This window comes from Malus domestica, chromosome 15 (genome assembly GCF_042453785.1).
Source record: "Malus domestica chromosome 15, GDT2T_hap1".
Lineage (NCBI taxonomy): Eukaryota > Viridiplantae > Streptophyta > Magnoliopsida > Rosales > Rosaceae > Malus > Malus domestica.
The window spans coordinates 17,377,090-17,396,604 of NC_091675.1; the positions used below are offsets into that span (position 1 = coordinate 17,377,090).

At 37.6% G+C, this 19,515-nt stretch overlaps 4 protein-coding genes across 4 annotated transcripts; 2 read left to right on the top strand and 2 right to left on the bottom strand.

The window, feature by feature from the left end:
- Positions 1-4,675: 4,675 nt before the first annotated feature.
- On the bottom strand, positions 4,676-5,579 carry LOC114821322 (uncharacterized mitochondrial protein AtMg00810-like). The gene is made up of 2 exons (XM_029093381.1): positions 4,941-5,579; positions 4,676-4,756 (listed from the first exon to the last, which is right to left on the bottom strand). Exons 1-2 carry the CDS (start codon positions 5,577-5,579, stop codon positions 4,676-4,678), a joined length of 720 nt encoding a protein of 239 aa, XP_028949214.1.
- A 3,412-nt stretch (positions 5,580-8,991) lies between these two features.
- Positions 8,992-12,052, top strand: LOC103400952 (12-oxophytodienoate reductase 3). Its single transcript, XM_008339651.4, has 5 exons — positions 8,992-10,064; positions 10,251-10,391; positions 10,812-10,942; positions 11,041-11,223; positions 11,308-12,052. Exons 1-5 carry the CDS (start codon positions 9,985-9,987, stop codon positions 11,967-11,969), a joined length of 1,197 nt encoding a protein of 398 aa, XP_008337873.1. The 5' UTR covers positions 8,992-9,984; the 3' UTR covers positions 11,970-12,052.
- A 1,324-nt stretch (positions 12,053-13,376) lies between these two features.
- LOC103400972 (probable glucan endo-1,3-beta-glucosidase BG4) lies at positions 13,377-14,669 on the bottom strand. Its single transcript, XM_008339669.3, has one exon. The coding sequence runs from the start codon at positions 14,397-14,399 to the stop codon at positions 13,377-13,379; it is 1,023 nt and encodes a 340-aa protein (XP_008337891.1). The 5' UTR covers positions 14,400-14,669.
- Positions 14,670-16,572: 1,903 nt separating this feature from the next.
- Positions 16,573-17,744, top strand: LOC103400951 (auxin-binding protein ABP19a). The gene has a single exon (XM_008339650.3). The coding sequence runs from the start codon at positions 16,899-16,901 to the stop codon at positions 17,526-17,528; it is 630 nt and encodes a 209-aa protein (XP_008337872.1). The 5' UTR covers positions 16,573-16,898; the 3' UTR covers positions 17,529-17,744.
- Positions 17,745-19,515: the final 1,771 nt, after the last annotated feature.

Sequence of the window (19,515 nt, forward strand, 5' to 3'; positions counted from 1 at the left end):
TTATTCTTATTTAACATAATTTTGCACGGAATGATAAAAATGATTGATAGTTGACAATCTCATTGATCACTTTTATTGATTTCAAATCTTATAGACCAAAGTGATGTGTTATGCAAATCTCATAGACCATTTTAGCTAAAAAACCTTAAAATTTTAATAATATCACAATCACGCTGAAATACTTCTTGTGCGTCACATTGGAATTATATTATAGTTGTAGTTAATATCGTTTGTTCAAAAAAAAAAAGTTTTTTCTGATTATTTATATTATTCTCCTTTTTTAAATATTATCTTTTTTTTTTCTTTACTAATGGCGTTGCTCTCTCTGTCTGGTACCACTGGCGCGCATTGCGCCTTTCCTCGGTCCACATTTTGGGGTTGGTGAGATGTAAATACTTATACCGTTCACGGGGATATGGGGACACGTGGCGCAATGGGTTTTTTTACTCATTTTTCTTTTACTATTTTTTATTGAAACTTTACCTACAGATGAGGTTTAAATACCTTGATTATTTATAAAAAAAATAAAAAATAAAAAATAAAAAACCAAAAACAAAAACCTCCAACTTCCCCACGTTCTCTCTCTCACTCTCTCGTTCTCATTTTCTAAAAAAATGTGTTCATACACATAAAGTGTATAGGCAAATGCAAGTATAAGCTATAATAAAAAAAACCAAAATTGTTTTAACAAAAAAGAGTTAACACTCAATACTACGGTCTATTGATATTCCTCTTCACTTAGAAGTGAAATGTCTTAGGTTCGAATCTTATGAATAATGAATTCAATACTAAATTAGGCTGTAGTTTTACTGAACTCTCATCCCTTTAATATAAAAATATCGATATACTAAAAAAAATTAAAAAAAAATACAAAAACTACAAAGAGTTAGGCATTGAGCAATGGATGTGTAGGGCATGATTAGGGTGACAGAATTGTCCCCTTGCTACTCATGTTACTGGGGTGGGGACCACATGCCACTTCAGCTAAAAGATTAGCTCTAAGTTGGATGACCAACATGACTTCATGATTGCTAAAGGGGAAGTAGGACGGCACTAACTGTTTTTCTAGCTTTCAATATCCTAATTGTGCCAGACCCTAGCTAAGGAATGGAGAAAACAAACGGCAAATTATTTATGGTTTGTGTGCTTTTGAAGAGTATAGATCAGTGAAAATGCTTTAGCTTAAATATATAGATAGAATAAGTTAGTATTACGACGTATTTAGAGTTCGATTTCTTCAAAATGTAATCGATTAATTTGAAAGTTTTGATACAATCAATTAAGATTAATACATCCCAAAATTTAAAACATGTAGAATTGATGTATTAAGGTCGCTTGTGCGTTAAAGATTCAGTGAATAAGAATAAGTTAGCCGAAAGCTGAGAAAACTCTTAGATATTAATCACTACAGTTAAACTTTCATATCAAAAGAGGAGATTATGTGATAAAGCAGAACTTATCCAAAAGACAATTGGAGATTGATGTTATAAGACAGAACCAAACCACCATAATTATGGCTCATTAAATTGCAATTATAGCTCTTAATACTAAGGAGTGGTTGGAAGTATGAAGGGCTATTTCCTCGTTAACCAAAAGGAACGACAAATGGGACATCTCCTCTTTCCTTTTATTTTCCCTTTCACAAATGGTAAATGCAAAATCATGTACTTTTTCAATAATATCTTCATATCATGTTTTTGTTGATCCCCATCTTAATTGACTTTGATTTCCAATTGAATGTGTATAGATTAAAAAACTTTCATGTACAAGATTTTTTAGTACACGCGATGTTATGTATTAATTTACACTAAAAATAAGGGGAAAAAATTGAACCCGAGATATAGTACGTTGAAGATGAAAAATTTAACCATTAGGACAATCCATAACTTAAATGCATAAATTTCAATTCAACGTGTGTAGATTTTTTTTGTATATGTATTTATGAATATTGAATATGCATACATATGTATACATGAAAGAGTTGTGGGTGTATTTTTATGACATTTCATTGCCTTGCCATGCCATGCCAAGCATGCACATGTTCCCAAGTGGCAAACGTGCTGCTGACTTTGGTGGGACAAATCAATCCAGACGAGTCTAAAGTTTTTTGCCAATGCAACTTGCAAGTATGCACTTCTTGGAAGTATACAGGTAACAGGATAAGGATATTTATTGAGTATTGAGTAAACAAGACATTGCTTACACGCCTATCCTTCTAAAGATTTAGACCGCTATCGCATCGATTAAGTTCCTGTGTTCAATAGGAGAGAATTTTTAATGTGATCGAAACATCAGATAATATATCATGTGTTTTATATAAATGGTAAAATTGTTGTATTAAAATATTAATAACATAAAAAGTAAAATTTCCTACCACTTATATAATAACACGTAATGTATCATTTGTGTTACAAGCGCAAGGAAAAATTTCTCGTTTAATAGAGTAGAGCATGCTTTGCTTTTAGGATTGGAAAAGAGGAATTCCTTTGTTATTGGTGCTAGTGTCCTAAGTTAGTGTTAATAGTTAATGCAGTGTTTTCGTGTCAATGATAAAATATTATGTGGATAAAAATTTACACATGTAATTGTATTATTAGGATAGAACACAACGATGATGATGTATATGTACCATAAGTCCTTATTGGCAAATTTTAGGTCTTGATATTAGTTTGAGTTCAATTATAAAAATCAAACCAACATTTTGAATTCAATAGGTATGTAATGCATTTCAATTCATCATTTGACCTCGTCACTTGGCCGTCTTAGTCTCACAGGTCAAAGATTGACCAAATCGACAAAGTGGGCCTACTAGAATGCCGTACAAATTGGGCCTAATTCATTCACATTTCTCAAACCCGAACACGTCTTTAAGTAACATTCAATCAGATAGCAACTGTTTAAGTGTATTTCTACCTTTAAATTGAATAGTCCAAAAAATTTGTATTTTTTATTTTATAATATAATAAAAGATAACTTTATTTTTAATTTTGAATAATAATAAAAGAGTACTTGGAAGGATTTGAAAATATTGAAATGTGATGTAAAATGAAAGAACATAGTTACGTATTTATACAAAAATTATAATTTCTGTACATTTTTAATTAGTTTTTTTTTTATCATTTTTATAATTTTTAATAATTTAAATTGTGGCTAACGTCACGATGACGTCATATAGGCAGGGCGTTGCGCTAGGCAATTATTACCTGACTTCTCCCTTAGGCTCGTCTTGAGTCCAATTGCCAGAGTGGACTGAAGTGTTTTGGGAGGGGGGAAATAGTGGATTGAGTTGCATATCCCCAATGCAATAAGTCACGTGGAATTGCTCTTAGAGATGACATTTTTTTACCCAACTCTTTAACCCGATCCAATTCACTCACTAAAATCAATATTTGGGTGAATACTTAATGGATCAGGTTAATAACAATTCATCTCATTAACAACTAGTTAATTAATGATCCGGTTCGGTTTGGGTCTAACTCACAAAACCGTAAATCACCAGCCGAGGAAGAGACCCTTTTTGCACCTCATTCAACTTTCCAGTTTCTCCATGCATTTTCCCCCTCGGGCCCCTCCCTCCATTTTCACAGGTCGATCCCTCCATTTGCACATGTCGATCACCATCACCCCATGTGGGGAAAGAGAGTAATCCAACCGGATGTTTTTCCCTATCGTTTTTTCTCTATTTTTATGATTGTGTTCGTTAAAGTGAAAGTGTGAAACAATAAATTTATGTGAACATGTATTAACATTTGATATGGATGACCCCTTAACTTAAGATTTAGATTTATGAGCTTAACGCGTTGAGATTGAATACTTTGTTGACTTAACGTGTCGAATATAACCTAATCCAAACCCATAAAAACTAGAGAGTTTTAACGAAACACTTCTGGTACTGTTTGCTTTAACGAAAAAATACATTTTTACTCTAAAAAGTCACTTCTGCTACTATTTATTTACAACACATTTTTATCATTTTAATTAAAACTCAAAATTTTTAAAACATTTTCATTATTTTTTTAAAAAACTAACCGGTTTACAAATCAACATTGCAAGTAGGAAACAAAGCACATCGGGAAGTACAGTAATCCCCATGTGAATTTCATTGCCATTTGTAAAGGCCGATGATTCACTTCGTTGTGGGTCCCGCCAACGATGACCGTCCACCAGGAAAGGATTTTCGTCGGATATTTTTCCTAAGGATTTCATGATATCACATGTTCATCTTATATCGTACGGTCAGAAATCATTTTAAATTTTAATATTTAAAATTAAATATTAATAGTATCTAACAAAAATGACCGTAAGATATATGATGAACAGATGAGATCACCAGATCCGTAGTATCTCTGGGAAAAGGATCAGGCTGTTAAGTAACAGAAAGAGAACCGAGAGATCACAGAGGAAGAAGGAGATAATAGAGGAGGTTTAGTGAGAGAGAGAGAGAGAGAGAGAGAGATCACAATTGTATTTTCTTGATTAATCAAATGGTTACAAGAGACAGTTGCTATATAGATGGGTCTTAAGCTAACTGCCTTAACCAACTCAGTCTATTGCCAACAATCCTAACTAATTATTCTAACAGCCACACTCTTAACTGCCTTATGTATTTGGTTATTTACATGTGTCATGATCCACACCCTCCATATCCTATATACTCTAACATCCCCCCGCAAGCTCATGGTGGCCCAAGCATGAGATTGGTGCAGTGAGTCTTGAAAAATGGCGAACTCAGACCTTTGGTAAGAATATCAGCAAACTGTTCGAAAGAAGAGACAAACTGAACCAAGAGCTTCTTACTTGCAACCCGTTCTCTCACAAAGTGAACATCAACTTCAATATGTTTGGTGCGTTGATGTTGAACTGGATTAAAGGATAGTGCGATTGCCGAAAGATTGTCACAAAAAAGAACTGGGGGGGTGAGGAATATGAACTTGGAGAACCTGAAACAATTGTTGCAGCCAATCCAATTCAGCAGCAGTGGATGAAAGGGTGCGATATTCAGCTTCAGTTAATGACCTTGATACGGTTTGTTGTTTCTTTGAAGCCCAAGAGATAGGATTGTTACCAAGAAACACCACTAAACCTGTTGTAGACTGCCTATCATTAGGGTCTCCAGCCCAATCTGCATCACTAAACGATCTAAGTGTTAAACTGCCTTTTGTATATCGAATTCCATGTGTCATAGTCTCTTTGAGATACCTCAATATTCTCTTTACAGCCAAATAATGAGAAGTCATTGGAGACTGCATAAACTGACAAACTTGGTGAACTGAAAAGGCTATGTCAGGTCGTGTAAAAACCAAGTATTGTAAGGCACCAACAATACTTCTGTAGAGGGTTGGATTATTAAAAGGTTCCCCATCATCCTTCAATAATCTGTTATAAGGTAAACAGGGAGTTGCACATGGTTTAGACTCAAGCATTTCAGTTTTCTTCAACAAATCTGTCACATACTTCACTCGAGATAAGAATAACCCTTCAGCTGTTCTTGTGATTTGTATCCCAAGAAAATAATGGAGAGACCCCAGATCTTTGAGATCAAATTCCTTTGTTAAATCTGTAATAACCTGTGCAATCATCTTAGTGTCATTGCCAGTGATGATTATGTCATCAAGTAGAGCAACAAAATCACAAGTGAAGAACCAGAGCACTTGACAAAGAGTGATGAATCAGCATATGTATTATGTAACCCCAATGTAGGCAGAAGGCTTGTGAACCTGTCATTCCAAGCCCTTGGGGCTTGCTTGAGTCCATAGAGAGACTTGTGTAATCTACAAACTTTAAGAGGATGATGATGATCTTCAAAGCCAGGAGGTTGGGACATATAAACTTCTTCTTGAAGAAAACCATGAAGAAAGGCATTTTTGACATCTAATTGATGTAGGGGCCAATCATAATGAGCTGCCAAAGCTAAGATTAACCTGACAGTTGTTGGTTTAACAACCGGATTGAAGGTTTCGCCATAATCAAGTCCATGCTCCTGATTAAATCCTTTTGCAACCAGTCTCGCTTTGTACCTCGCAATTGTCCCATCAGAATTCCTCTTGATTTTAAAGACCCACTTGCAGCCAACAAGATTTTTGTTATAAGGAAGATCTACTATACTCCAGGTTCCTTGAGAATGTAAGGCTTCAATCTCTTCAGTCATAGCCTTATGCCACACTGGTTCTTTCAAAGCTGACTTATATGTTACAGGCTCGGTTGTAGTAAGATCAACCCCTCTAGAATCACAAACTGATGCATATAAAGCTTTATGCTTCACAATGCCACTTTTGGATCGAGTCTGCATCGGATGGAGATTCATAGGTGGAATCTCAAGAACAACTTGAAGTGTCTCAGGACAGAAATCAAGTGCTATAGGAGAAGGTGTAGAGGAAGATGGAGCAGCAATAATGGACTGTGGGGTGGTTGAGGTATTAGTCTTATATGAGCTAGAAGAGTGGGACAAATCTGTGGACTCAATAGATCTTTGAATTGACCCTGTATGCAGGAGAGGTAATTGACAATGGGATGAAGGTGTCTGTGCATGCCCTTGAGGTGATGAATATGGAGTATCTCTAAATGAAGATGAAGTTTGCACTCTAGAAGTTGAAACTGGTGAAACAAGAATATTTTGAAGGTTTGGAGTTGGTAATGGTGCAGTGTCAAATGATGGAGTGGGAGCAATGACTTTAGAGTTTGGGTAAACTGGTAGTGATGGGAATGGAAACTCAAGTTCATTAAACATGACATGTCTAGAAATGTAGATTGTTTTGGTTTGTAAATGATAACAAATATAACCTTTATAATGAGAAGCATATCCCAAAAATAAGCATCGGGAGGTTTTAGGTTGCAGTTTGGAGATGTTATATGATTTAAGGAGATGATAGCACGAACAACCGAACACCCTTAAGTGAGAAAGGTCGGGGACAACTTTATATAGGAGTTCAAATGGTGATTTGTTTTTAAGGACAGTGGTTGGCATTCTATTGATCAAATAGGTTGCAGTATGACAGGCATAGGTCCAAAATAATGGGGGTAAATTAGCAGTTTGCAACAAAGTAAGGGCAGTTTCTACAATATGTCTATGTTTTCGTTCAGCCAACCCATTTTGTTCAGGTGTATAGGGGCATGAAAGCTGATGAAATACACCTTGGGCAGTGAGAAAAGTTTGAAACTTTTTTCTTATAAACTCTCCTCCTCCATCACTTTGGAAAGTTTTAATTTAGGTTGTAAATTGAGATCAAACATAATGATAGAAAGAGACAAATGTAGGGAAAAAATCAGATTTATTGATTAAGGAAAAGATCCAACTGAATCTAGTACAATCATCTGTGAACAGAACATAGTATTTATAACCATCTACAGATTGACAAGGTGCTGGACCCCACAAATCACTATGTATCACCTCAAAAGGAACCACATATTTTGATTGAACAGACTGAAAAGGTAACTTGCTAAATTTCCCTTCTAAACAGTTTTGACACAATGTGGAAGGTGTATCATGGACAGTGACTATGTTCGACTTCTTAAGCATTGTAGAAGAAACTGAGTTGGAAGGATGACCTAGTCGATTGTGCCAAAGAGTTGAATTGACTAATTTCCCTAAGCAAGCCATGAGTTTTGAATTTGATGCAGATTGGTTTGGTAGAAGGGATGGAATGGGATAGAGTCCATTATTGCATGCTGCCTGGAATAGAACTCTCCTTGTGGCCTTGTCCTGGATCCAAAAAGAGAAGGCATTGAATATTAACCAACAATTATTGTCTAAACATAATCGATGTATAGATAAAAGATTATGAGACAGTTTGGGCACATAAAGAACTGAGTTCAATTTCAAAGGACAAGGAGAAGTCCTTAAGAGAGATGTGCCAACGTGAGACACTTGCAAACTTTCCCCATTTGCTGTCTGAACAGTTTCAGTGACTGGATATGGTGATGCCAAGCTTAGATTCCTCATATCAGTAGTCATATGGTTTGTGGCCCCAAAATCCGTGAGCCAAACTTCAGGTGAATATTGTGTAGTGGTGGCCAAAGGGACAGAGTTGGACATTGTAGGAGACATCATGTGGGTAGATGGCACTAAGTTTGAGTATGTGGTATGCATGGCAGCCATATGTGGGACTGGATTGGGAGATTTATTCTTGAAGAAACAGGTTCTGGCAGTATGGTTTTTCTTGTCACAGATTTGACAAGGCTCAACGGGTTCAACATCTCTATATTTACAAGTGGCAGCAGAATAACCATGTTTAGAGCAAATCTGACAGATAACATTTGAAGAAGAAGCACCATTATGATAGAAAGATGGAGTCCCAAGAATTCCAGGTGCAAAATCATGGACCACAGGCTTATAATATCTCTGTCCTTGATTGTTGTTAAATTTCCCTTTCCCTTTATACTTTGACCGATTTCCACCATTGAAAAAATTGGATTGTCCAGGTTGACCAGTAAATCCAAAATTACCACCATTGTTGATTGTCGGAGAATGACTATGAAGACCATTTGTAAAAGAATTCCCAACAGCATAACTTTATGAGCCTTGACTATTGTTCTTGGCCATCATTGCAGACATAAAGGGCATCGAGGCAGTGTTCTCAACAGTGGCTTCCTCTGCAAGTAATTGAGAACGAAACTCCTTGAGAGATATAACATTTTCCCTTCCACGAATAACACATCTGAACGTGTTATATTCGGCAGGAAGACCATTGAGAGCCAAGATCACAATATCATCATCGACAAAGATAACTCCTGCAGCTGCAAGAAAATCTCGTGCTGCTTTAATACGTTGAAGATAAATGGACACAGAATCAGAACCCTTTTTTTATGTTCTGAAGGTCAACTTTCATCTGAAAGATGGATGTACGACTAATAGTAGAGAATTGTTCTTGAAGCCGAATCCAAAGATCCCTTGAGCTAGTACTACTGCCTATGGCACAAGAAATGGCTGAGGATGACAAAGTTGCAGTAAGAAGTTGCATAAGAGCCCTATCATGCATCTTCCAAATTTTATACTCATCAGTTTCAGTTTGTGGAGTTGAAGATGTAGAGGTTAGGTCCGAATTAGGAGACCCAGATGAAGAAAACTGAGGAGGACACACATTGGTGCCATCGACAAACCCCATGATTCCATATCCTTCAAGCATTAATTGCAACTGAAACTGCCATTGAAGATAATTGAAATCATCCAACTTCACAGTAACTGAATTAGAGACTGATGCAATCAAATTGGTAATCGGTGATTGCAATATTTGCAATTGATTTGCAGTGATCACCTTGATAGAATCTGAGTGAGACAGAAGATCAAACACTTGGTGTGCAAGAATTCACCAAGAACAAATTAGAGAATTAGGGCAAGAGAGACGCCCCAAATTTGTAGAACAAATCAGAGAATCAGTATATTGAGGAAGGAGATAGTAGCGGAAGCAGACCAAGAATCGAGAAAGCACGAATGGCTTTCAAGACGATGATACCATGTTAAGTAACAGAAAGAGAACCGAGAGATCACAGAGGAAGAAGGAGATAACAGAGGAGGTTTAGTGAGAGAGAGAGAGAGATCACAATTGTATTTTCTTGATTAATCAAATGGTTACAAGAGACAGTTGCTATATAGATGGGTCTTAAGCTAACTGCCTTAACCAACTCAGTCTATTGCCAACAATCCTAACTAATTATTCTAACAGCCACACTCTTAACTGCCTTATGTATTTGGTTATTTACATGTGTCATGATCCACACCCTCCATATCCTATATACTCTACCACAGGCGAGGATCCGGATCCTTTTCCACCGTCCACCACCATTAAAACCCACTAACGAGGAGCAGCAGCAATCAAAGAGTCCACCATCATCGCAACGCCGTCGCCTCAGGAACCACGCGTCCACAGCCGTCGGATCACCGACATCCCCTGATTATAAGGCTCCCTCCTTTTATTCTACTTCTTGTAATTTCAAATCGCTTCATTTCTCGTCCTTGGATTTTAACCGTTCGATCTGAGATCGGCAAAAATGGCGGAGGCTTCGTCGCAGGGAGGGCCCACCACTCTGTTTTCTCCGTACAAGATGGGGAAGTTCAATCTCTCTCACAGGTCAGTCCATCTTCCTTGTCCTTGATGATCCAGTGCCTCGCGGCTGCGTCAAGTTTGCTGCTCCCTTTTTCAGGACAGTTCACGGTTGGTCGGAGGTTCCGATTTCTTTGGAAATCCGGGAGGGCATATTTGTCAATCTATTGTTTAGTTTGGGATGTGTTTTGACGGGTTTGCCCTTTTTTGCAGGGTTGTACTGGCGCCAATGACGAGATGCCGGGCGTTGAACGGAGTGCCGCAACCGGCGCTGGCTGAGTACTATTCTCAAAGGTCAACTGTCGGCGGCTTTCTCATCAGCGAAGGCACCATAATCTCCGACACCGGCGCCGGGTAATTTTGTAATTTCCTCTTGTCTCTCATTGGTTGGGGCCCGCATTATGCGCCTTGAGTGGCCTGTGTTGAAGTACTTTGTTCCATAATGGCGGCTTTGACTTGAAAACGAGAACTGGAAGTAGAATTAGTTTGTCAGAATTGACTGTACTAGTTTTCTATACTACTCAATACAATAGGAAAGACAATGTCTAGTATAATCCTTGATTTGTTTCGTCTAATCGTCTAATATGTTACGTTGTCGGATTAAATAGTTATGAGCGGACTTGTTTAACATGCAATTTTGATTCACAACCTAATAACGTAAAATGTCAGACGGTTTAACACACTTCATCGTGTTATTTCGAATCCCTTTGTTCTTTGAAATTTCTTCTCCAAATGGTGTGTGGTATCGATACTGAATTGTTAATGTGGAAGCAGGTTTCCGCATGTTCCTGGGATTTACAACGACGAACAGGTGGAGGCATGGAAGAAGGTGGTGGACGCAGTTCACGCCAAAGGCGCCATTATTTTCTGTCAACTTTGGCACGTCGGTCGTTCATCTCGTGAAGGTAAACTTCACATTCTCTTAATTGTTAAAGTAGATTTTGGCTTAAGGTTTGGAGCAGCCAACTGATTGTTTTTACTTGTAATTTGATTAATGATTTAGTTTATCAACCCCGTGGGGGAGCACCAATATCATCAACCAACAATCCCATTTCAAAGAGGTGGAGAATTCTGTTGCCAGATGGCTCTCATGGTCCTTACCCTAAGCCTCGAGCCCTTGAAATCCATGAAATTCCCCAAGTTGTGGAGCAATATCGTCAGGCTGCCTTGAATGCCGTTCGTGCAGGTTGGTTTCTATCGCCATTTTTCATTTCTATGTTTCCTTTTCGTATGGCTTTGAGGTCTTATGATCAATTTTCTTGTTGCTTAGGTTTCGATGGAATTGAGATTCATGGGGCACATGGCTATCTCATTGACCAATTCTTGAAAGATGGGATCAATGATCGAACGGATGAGTATGGTGGATCGGTTGAAAACCGGTGCAAGTTCTTGATTCAGATAGTTCGAGCAGTGGTTGGAGCAATAGGTGCTGATAGAATTGGTGTCAGAATTTCACCGGCTATTGATCACATGGATGCCATTGACTCTGATCCACTTATCCTAGGTCTGGCAGTGATTGAAAGGCTCAACAAGCTTCAACAAAACCGGGGCTCAAAACTGACCTATCTTCATGTAACTCAGCCTCGTTACGCAGCTTATGGTCAAGCGGAAGCTGGAAAACCTGGCAGTGATGAAGAGGAAGCTGTGTTTATGAGGACTTTGAGGAAAGCATATCACGGTACATTTATTGCTAGTGGAGGGTTCACTCGAGAGCTTGGAATGCAAGCTGTGGCTTCTGGGGATGCTGATTTGGTGTCCTACGGTCGCCTTTTTATTTCAAACCCTGATTTGGTCCTGAGATTTAAGCTTAATGCACCCTTGACCAAGTATAACAGGAAAACCTTCTACACACAAGATCCTGTTGTTGGGTACACTGACTACCCTTTTCTGAACAAATCAAACGGGAAAGTGGAACCCCTCTCCCGTCTTTGATTTCAATGTTTTGCAATTTTTACTTGTACCATTTGGATTTTGAATTATTGGGTTCAAATAATATAAGGTTATTTGGTTGTTTACATGATTTTGAGATGATTTAGCTTTTGTTTAGGACTGCTTCTGATAACGCTAAAAAGTGAAGAAAGAATACTCTTTTGACTATTTTTGGCAAAAACTGAAAAGCGCTTCTGGGTCGTGGAAGCATTTTGTAACATTGATTACGAATGCCTAGCGTGACGTCAGTTTGTTTCCCTCTCAGTGCCTGGACTGCTGAGGGGTTGGGTTCAAAGAGCCTCATCTTCCCGATACCATATATTTTGTAGAGATTAACCACTTGTGTTTCAGAAGGCAGGTCACTGCATTCCATTGAAGGGTGAAACTTCGATGAGGCCTATATGGTTGTGGATTGTTGCTGTAAAGGATAGAATGAGTGCAATCCAGTGCAGCACTTTCTGATCACTGAGGGCAACTAAATAGCTGGGAGTATTTCTGAATATTTTTCATCTCCTTGAGAGGAGACTATAATTACAAGAGTTGACCTAGCAAGGACTAAATCCTTAAACTCTCAATTTACAGCAGGAATAAGAGTTCTAAAAGACACTAGACACAAGTCAAGCAGTGGCTGGGGCTTAGTGCTTAGGCAAGGCTTAGGCGTTGGTCTAAGTAGACTAGGCGGATTTAAAAAAATTTATCACTTAACATATAACTAAGTGTCTATTTACAATTACTCTATATATATATATATATATAGCTAGTCAGTAACTCCAATGCTAATTTAGCTAGTCAGTCAAGTCCAATAGTGCAACCAAAGATAAAAAGAAAAGCTAGAAAAGGGGAGGTCTATTAAGTAACAACATTATTTAGAGACTTTCGTTTTGGACCTTTCTTGTTTGGTGAAAAAGCCCATAAAAATAAGTCCATTCATGTTGATATTGCAAGTCGTCATTTAGCCTAGATGTTTTAAAATATTCAAAATGTAATCAATAAATGAGGTGATTGATGTATTAAGTGATTAAAATTAGATTTTGATCTCACATATGGTTTTAGCTTAAAAGTCATCATTTTCAAATATTAGAATAAAGTTTCTTAGAAAATATTTATTCATGTTCGAATAAATACATCATATTTCGCTTTTTAGTTCTTCATTCGCTATATCAATGAATATCATAATATCTCTAAAAAAAATAAAATGACAAAGAACAATATATATTTATAATGAGTTTAATGCCTAGATGTGGTTGGTCTGATAGTAGATACTAGTTGGTTAGAACAATGCGCTTCCACCTTTGCGTACTCCAGTTGAATTATCCATCTTAGAAAAATATTTAAGACACAAATTTCAAGATCATGCAGACTTTTTATTAATTTCACGATGGATGCATAAGTTTTCTTGAAGGTTTGTCCTTAAAATACAGGGTAAACAGGTTGCTTGTTAGGATAAAAAAGTCCCCAATGTTGCTCCACGCCACTAGGTTTCTGATTCTCATTGAACATGGCAAAAATGTACCCTTCAATGTAAGCACCAGGTTTTTTTGGAGTCCCTACTTTCGAGGTTATGTGTTTCACAAAATTCCTGTTATATGTCCCTGCAAGTTTTGGAGTGGTGAAATTTCCATTCCCGTCTGAAGGCCAACCACTCTCTGACACCACAACACCGACATCACCCCTTCCGGCTTTCTCCATTGCCGCGAAAAAAGCATCAACCATGGCATCAAACAGGTTGTAATAGCTCAACGACCCGTCCCGAACCACGGCGCTTTTTGCAGTGAATTGCGCGTAGTCCAAGCGTACATCCGTAGGGTCTGATGCATAGGCGAAGTAAGGATACACATTGATCATAAGGGGTGACCCTTTCGCGGATAAAAATGAAAGAATGCCACTCAAAACACTGCTTGCTTCTGATGTGAAAGCACCACTCGAAGGCGGATAGGAAGATTGTAAGGCATTTCCGGGCAAAACGGTTGTCACTTTAATACCGTGTAAGTTTTTATCGTCGAGGATTTTTTGTAGATAATTCATTACAGGCAAGACATACCCTCCCAAGGAACCAGGAATAACCTCATTACCAACAGCAATGAAGTTGAAGTTAATGTCATTTAGGTAGGGTTCTACATTGGTATTAAACCATGAGTTCACGGCATCTTGACTTGCTGCCAAATCTGCTAAGTCTTGGTTTCGAATGTCCAGGGTGATATTGATGTTGCTTCCTTTCAGCGCTTGGAGTGCTGCGATGTTAGGTTCGAAAAGCCTCATTTTTTCAATCCCGTATTGTTTGTAGAGGCTAATCACTTCTGGTGCAGAAGGCAGGTCGTTCCCTAGCATTCCATAGCAAACGCCTATGTCAGCTGATGCTTCCATATGGCCTGCATAGTTTTGAATACTTGCTACAAAGGAGAGAACGATTGCAACCCAATGCAATGGTGCCATCACTTTTGATCACCGACGGCCCGTTGATTAACGTGTCTAAACTTGATTATGCAGCAAAAGATCCTGTAAAAAAAGATCAATTTCTAGTGAAAAATCGAATAAGATAATGATTCATTCTGATCATATATAGACGATGAGATGGTCATGATTAGAGCTGAAGTCTACAACTAAGTTGACGTTGATGAAAATTGACATTGTTATAAGTAAGCATGCCTACAATATTAGATGTCGAATAAAAAAATTAACGCCCTATTCTAAACTATGGGACGGGGATTCGAAATTGAATGCAGAGGTAGGAGCACATTGGCCAAGTCAACTTAACCAGGCATAAGTTTGCAGCAAATTTATTAAAAAACAGAGCCTAAAAACTTTGATATTTAGTGGATAACAGTATATATAGGGGTGTGATATCCACACATCCCTTTTTACTTCTCACACATCTTTCTAATTTTGCTCCGTAGGATCGGATGAATTGAAGAAGATGAAATGACAGAAATCAACATGGGATGTGTGAAAAGTAAAAAATGATGTGTGGATAACACATGCCTATATAAATATGAAGGTAACACAATCTCAACTAACGAAAAGGGTAAACCGGTAGCTACTGGCTCGATTAGATTACCTGATTAATGAGATGAGTAATGAGGTCTCTCTATCTAAAACAACTTGAGCCTTGGATTAAATGAAGAGTAATCCTTTCCATATATATATATACTAATAAAAGTACAACACTCAATTAATATGCCCTGATTTGAGATTCTTGTCTGGTTAATTGTATCCTGATTGTTTAACTTTTCCTCAGATTTTCTTTTATGCATGGGGGTTTTCTGTGGATGCCGCTATTCAATTTTAGGTCAGTTCTGTTGATTTTTATTTTGCCATATTTTTTCATTCTTTGTTAACTTATTTAATTTAATTTGGTTGCACTAATCACTCTACTGGACCTCTCTTTGTTCTTTTACGTATGCAATTAATTTCTGCAGATTCTTTTCTTCCTCAAATATCGTTCATTGAAGTTCATTTAAACAAAATCTAACAGTGAAATAGTACATTAATAGTTTTGTAAGACAATATTTATGTTAATATTTTTGTAATTTTTGTGTGTATAATCAATGGGAAGTTTTTATTTTTTAATGAAAATAGAATTAGACGAGATTAGATATTCATCAATATCACATGCGAGGCACCAACCTTCTCTGAAGAGAAAATGACCATTGAACCCAGAATCAATGGGAATATATTAGTGTTTTGGACAACTTTGCAAACAAAATTTATGTACGGAGATTTTGTCTCTTTGGCTGAAACTGAAGGATGGCTGGCATACCACCCTTCTGATGATAACCTTAGCCATAAGCTCACAATCTTATCTTGATGAATGCTGCTATACCACAAATCCGTAAAATACAATTTTAGGACTGCACCAGCAGTGCACCTATAACTACTACTTGGGTCTCGATTCTCGAACATAGGATGGATTCTATATGTCATTGGGAGTATATCTTTCTTCGTGTGGGCATACCACTGCTAGGGTTTATACTCACACAAGGATATACTCCCGGTGACACCCAAGTGCTAGAGTTTACTTTGAGATTAATATGATATATATGCAATCTGCAATATTTATAGTTAGTCTGCATTGACTGATATTGTAATGATAAGGTGAATTTTGAAAAATATTAAGTTACTATATATACATGGAAATAGAATTTGAAGAGACATTTCAGAATTCCAAATAATGAAATCCAACTACACTGCGAGAAGGGGAACTTCTGATATCCACACATTTTCCCATTTTCCTGCCCCCTTTTAGCTGTCAAAATGTCTTCTTATGCCTCCCCATGACTCAAGGACCACATTCTTCTGCACCATTTTCGGACTCTCCTCGTTAATTTCAACCTTGGATTCTTAGGTCACAATTGCAAAGTTTGATGTAGAAACATTTCGGATTAAATTAATCCTTTGCATATCAGCTGGAGGAGCAAGCTAGAGTCTTTAAGTACCTCAATTTGGTTGCCAATCTGCAATGCAGTTGGCTGTACTGCTTCTGCTTGATTGATATAGCGCTAGAGAACACAGTCGGGAAAGCTGATATTCGTTTACTGGAACACGGAAAAAAAAATCTTATAATACTACAAGGGATTGTTAATTAAACTACAAAAGATTTAGGAGCTCAAAAATAACAGTATGAGTTAACTGTGGGTCGGTCTTGATGTTACTGCATTTTTCAAAAGCGAAAAGATGCTTCTTGTTGTTATATGAAGAAAATATCTTTAATCACATGCATCACAGATTGAAATCTGTCGTTTGCCTTGTTCGTAGACGTATATACGTATAATATCACTATACATGTGAATCCTTCGTGGGCATATTCCAAATAACCAATTGCCAAACGGCACAAAATCATATTCACTTTTATCCCACTATATAGAGTCCTAATTTCCTCATCAGAAACACCCGAAAAAAGGCTAAAACAGAAAAAGTACCAATCGCTCGGAGAAGATGATTTTCCCTATCTTCTTCACTTTTGCTCTCCTCCTCTCCTCCTCCCTTGCTTCTGTGCAAGACTTCTGTGTTGCAAACTACAAAGCTCCGGAGGGCCCTGCAGGCTACGCTTGTAAAAAGCCAGCAAAAGTTACGGTAGATGATTTCGTGTACTCAGGCCTAGGCATTGCCGGCAACACCACAAATATCATCAAAGCTGCAGTCACCCCTGCATTTGCTGCTCAATTTCCTGGTGTGAATGGCCTCGGCATTTCACTTGCGCGCCTAGACCTGGATGCGGGTGGAGTTATCCCATTCCACACACACCCTGGGGCTTCTGAAGTCCTACTTGTTGCGCAAGGAACAATAATTGCTGGGTTTGTTTCCTCAGCTAACACGGTTTATCTGAAAACTCTTAAGAAGGGTGACATTATGGTGTTCCCTCAAGGCCTATTGCACTTCCAAGTGAATGGAGATAAAACTCCATCCCTTGCATATGTTAGCTTCAGTAGTCCAAGCCCCGGTCTGCAGATTCTGGACTTTGCACTGTTCCAAAACGACTTACCTACTGAATTGATAGCGCAGACTACTTTCCTCGATGTTGCTCAGATAAAGAAGCTTAAGGGTGTTCTTGGTGGTACTAATTAGATTGTCTCCTTTCCATCCTCCGTCTTCGGGGGGTTATTCCATGTCTTTTTGTTTTCTTGTTGTGATTGAGAATAATGGAGTGCTCTATTTTTGTATGCTTGTAGAAGTATTATTCTATGCTTCCGTCTGACCAATGTAGCAACAATTGTGTTGAAGGCAATGCATCCTCTGATCGATATTTGTTCTTTTTATATAATTTCCATTTTATTGAGGTAACCTGCTTAATTTTTCAATCAAGAAATAAGAACACTAGTGTACCTTATCCGCTGCAAATTGCACGAGTATCGCAATGCTTCTGATTTTGGATAACTCATATATTTAACTCCACCTTCATCTCATGATCGACTTCTTTCAATGAAAGTTTCCGGGATTCGCACCTACCATAAACTCCCACCCAGTCGTGAACTTCCTTTACCTTTAAGGAGAGGAAGGAGAGTTCTCATTACACAGGATGGATTCGTTCCCTATTCCTACGGCTTAGAAGCCTCAAGCTCCACCCCCTTTACTCTCTCTACCTCCTTAATTAGCGTTTCACACTAAGCTCTTTGATCTTTGAGGCTACCTTATTGTGCTTAGGGTTAAGGTTAAGAAAGGTAGTATACTATATATGATTATTTGGATCGGGCGAGAAGCCCTCTAACATATGTAAATATCAAACATATTATGAAATTATGAATGATGGCAGCGTTGTTGAAAATTCACAATATAAAAAAAAGTAGCAAGGAACCTCAAACATGAGGCACATGAATTTGTAGTGCAGGAAGTTCATCGAGTGCCCAAAGGCAATGCCGAAAACCCTGCTAAAAACCAGGTCATTATCCATATTGTCTGATATTATTGTTGTTTTTAATCCATAGTTTATTGTAGATTGGTTCATGTTCATGCAGAAGCGATGTTGATGCAGCGCAAATCAAGGGATTATTTGTCAATTTGTAATAAATTAGGTATTTTATTTTATTTTTCATAATTACTTAATTAAACAAGGAAATTAAGTATTTTCGTTATTTATTTTTTATTTCATGTTAAGACTCTAGGTTATTTTTTTTCTATTTAAGCACAATGTAATTTAGGATTTAGGAGACTTTTGGAATATTATTATTGAATTTTACTCTTTGAGAGGCAAGGATTCCTTTCGTTTTATCCCTTTCTCGTGTGTCCGTTGAATGTGCGGTTGTTGTTGTTGATGTGTGCACTTCCGCATCTGTATCAGATGTGGTGTTGGATCCATCTAGTAATGATTAAGGTGAAGGGAGAAGAATCTTACATTTAAGATACACACAACGACATAGAAGTCGGAAAGACTTTTGACCGTAAGTAATGAAATGCAAGAACCCTACAAGAAGGGGAGTTTCTGATATCCACATAATTCCCATTCCCGTGATACCTTTTTATCTGTAAAAATGTCTTCTAACCCTATCTCAAGGACCACAATCTGCTCACCATTTTCGAATTCTCTCGATGGACTTCAAATCTTAGGACACAACCTTGGACCCTCTAAGTAGATAAATAAGTTCGCAAAACACGAAATACGTCTATATCTCGTTAATGTATTGATTGTTTTAGTAAAACAGTTACAAAATATGTTAAATAATTTATAGTTGATAATTAATTATATATAACAGACTGGAAAAAGCTTACTAGTTTTGCATTATGTGTGGAACACCATTTTTTTTTTTTTGGGATAAACGATATTATCTACACTAAGGGGGAGAGGGGTGAGCTTAGACTCACAATGGGTTAGCAATAAAGTGGCTCAAAGCCACATTTGGCGAGAATCGAATCTAAAACCTCACACTTATAAATGAAGAGGAATACTACTAGACTGTAATATTAAGTGACGTGTGGAACACCATATTTTATAGTACTAATAGATGGGATTTTAGTCGAATGACGAAATATTTGGGAACTCGAATAACAATCAGTCGGTAGTTTTTCTGCATATCATCTTTCTACTGTTACTGCATTGTCAAAAACAAAAAGAGGCTTC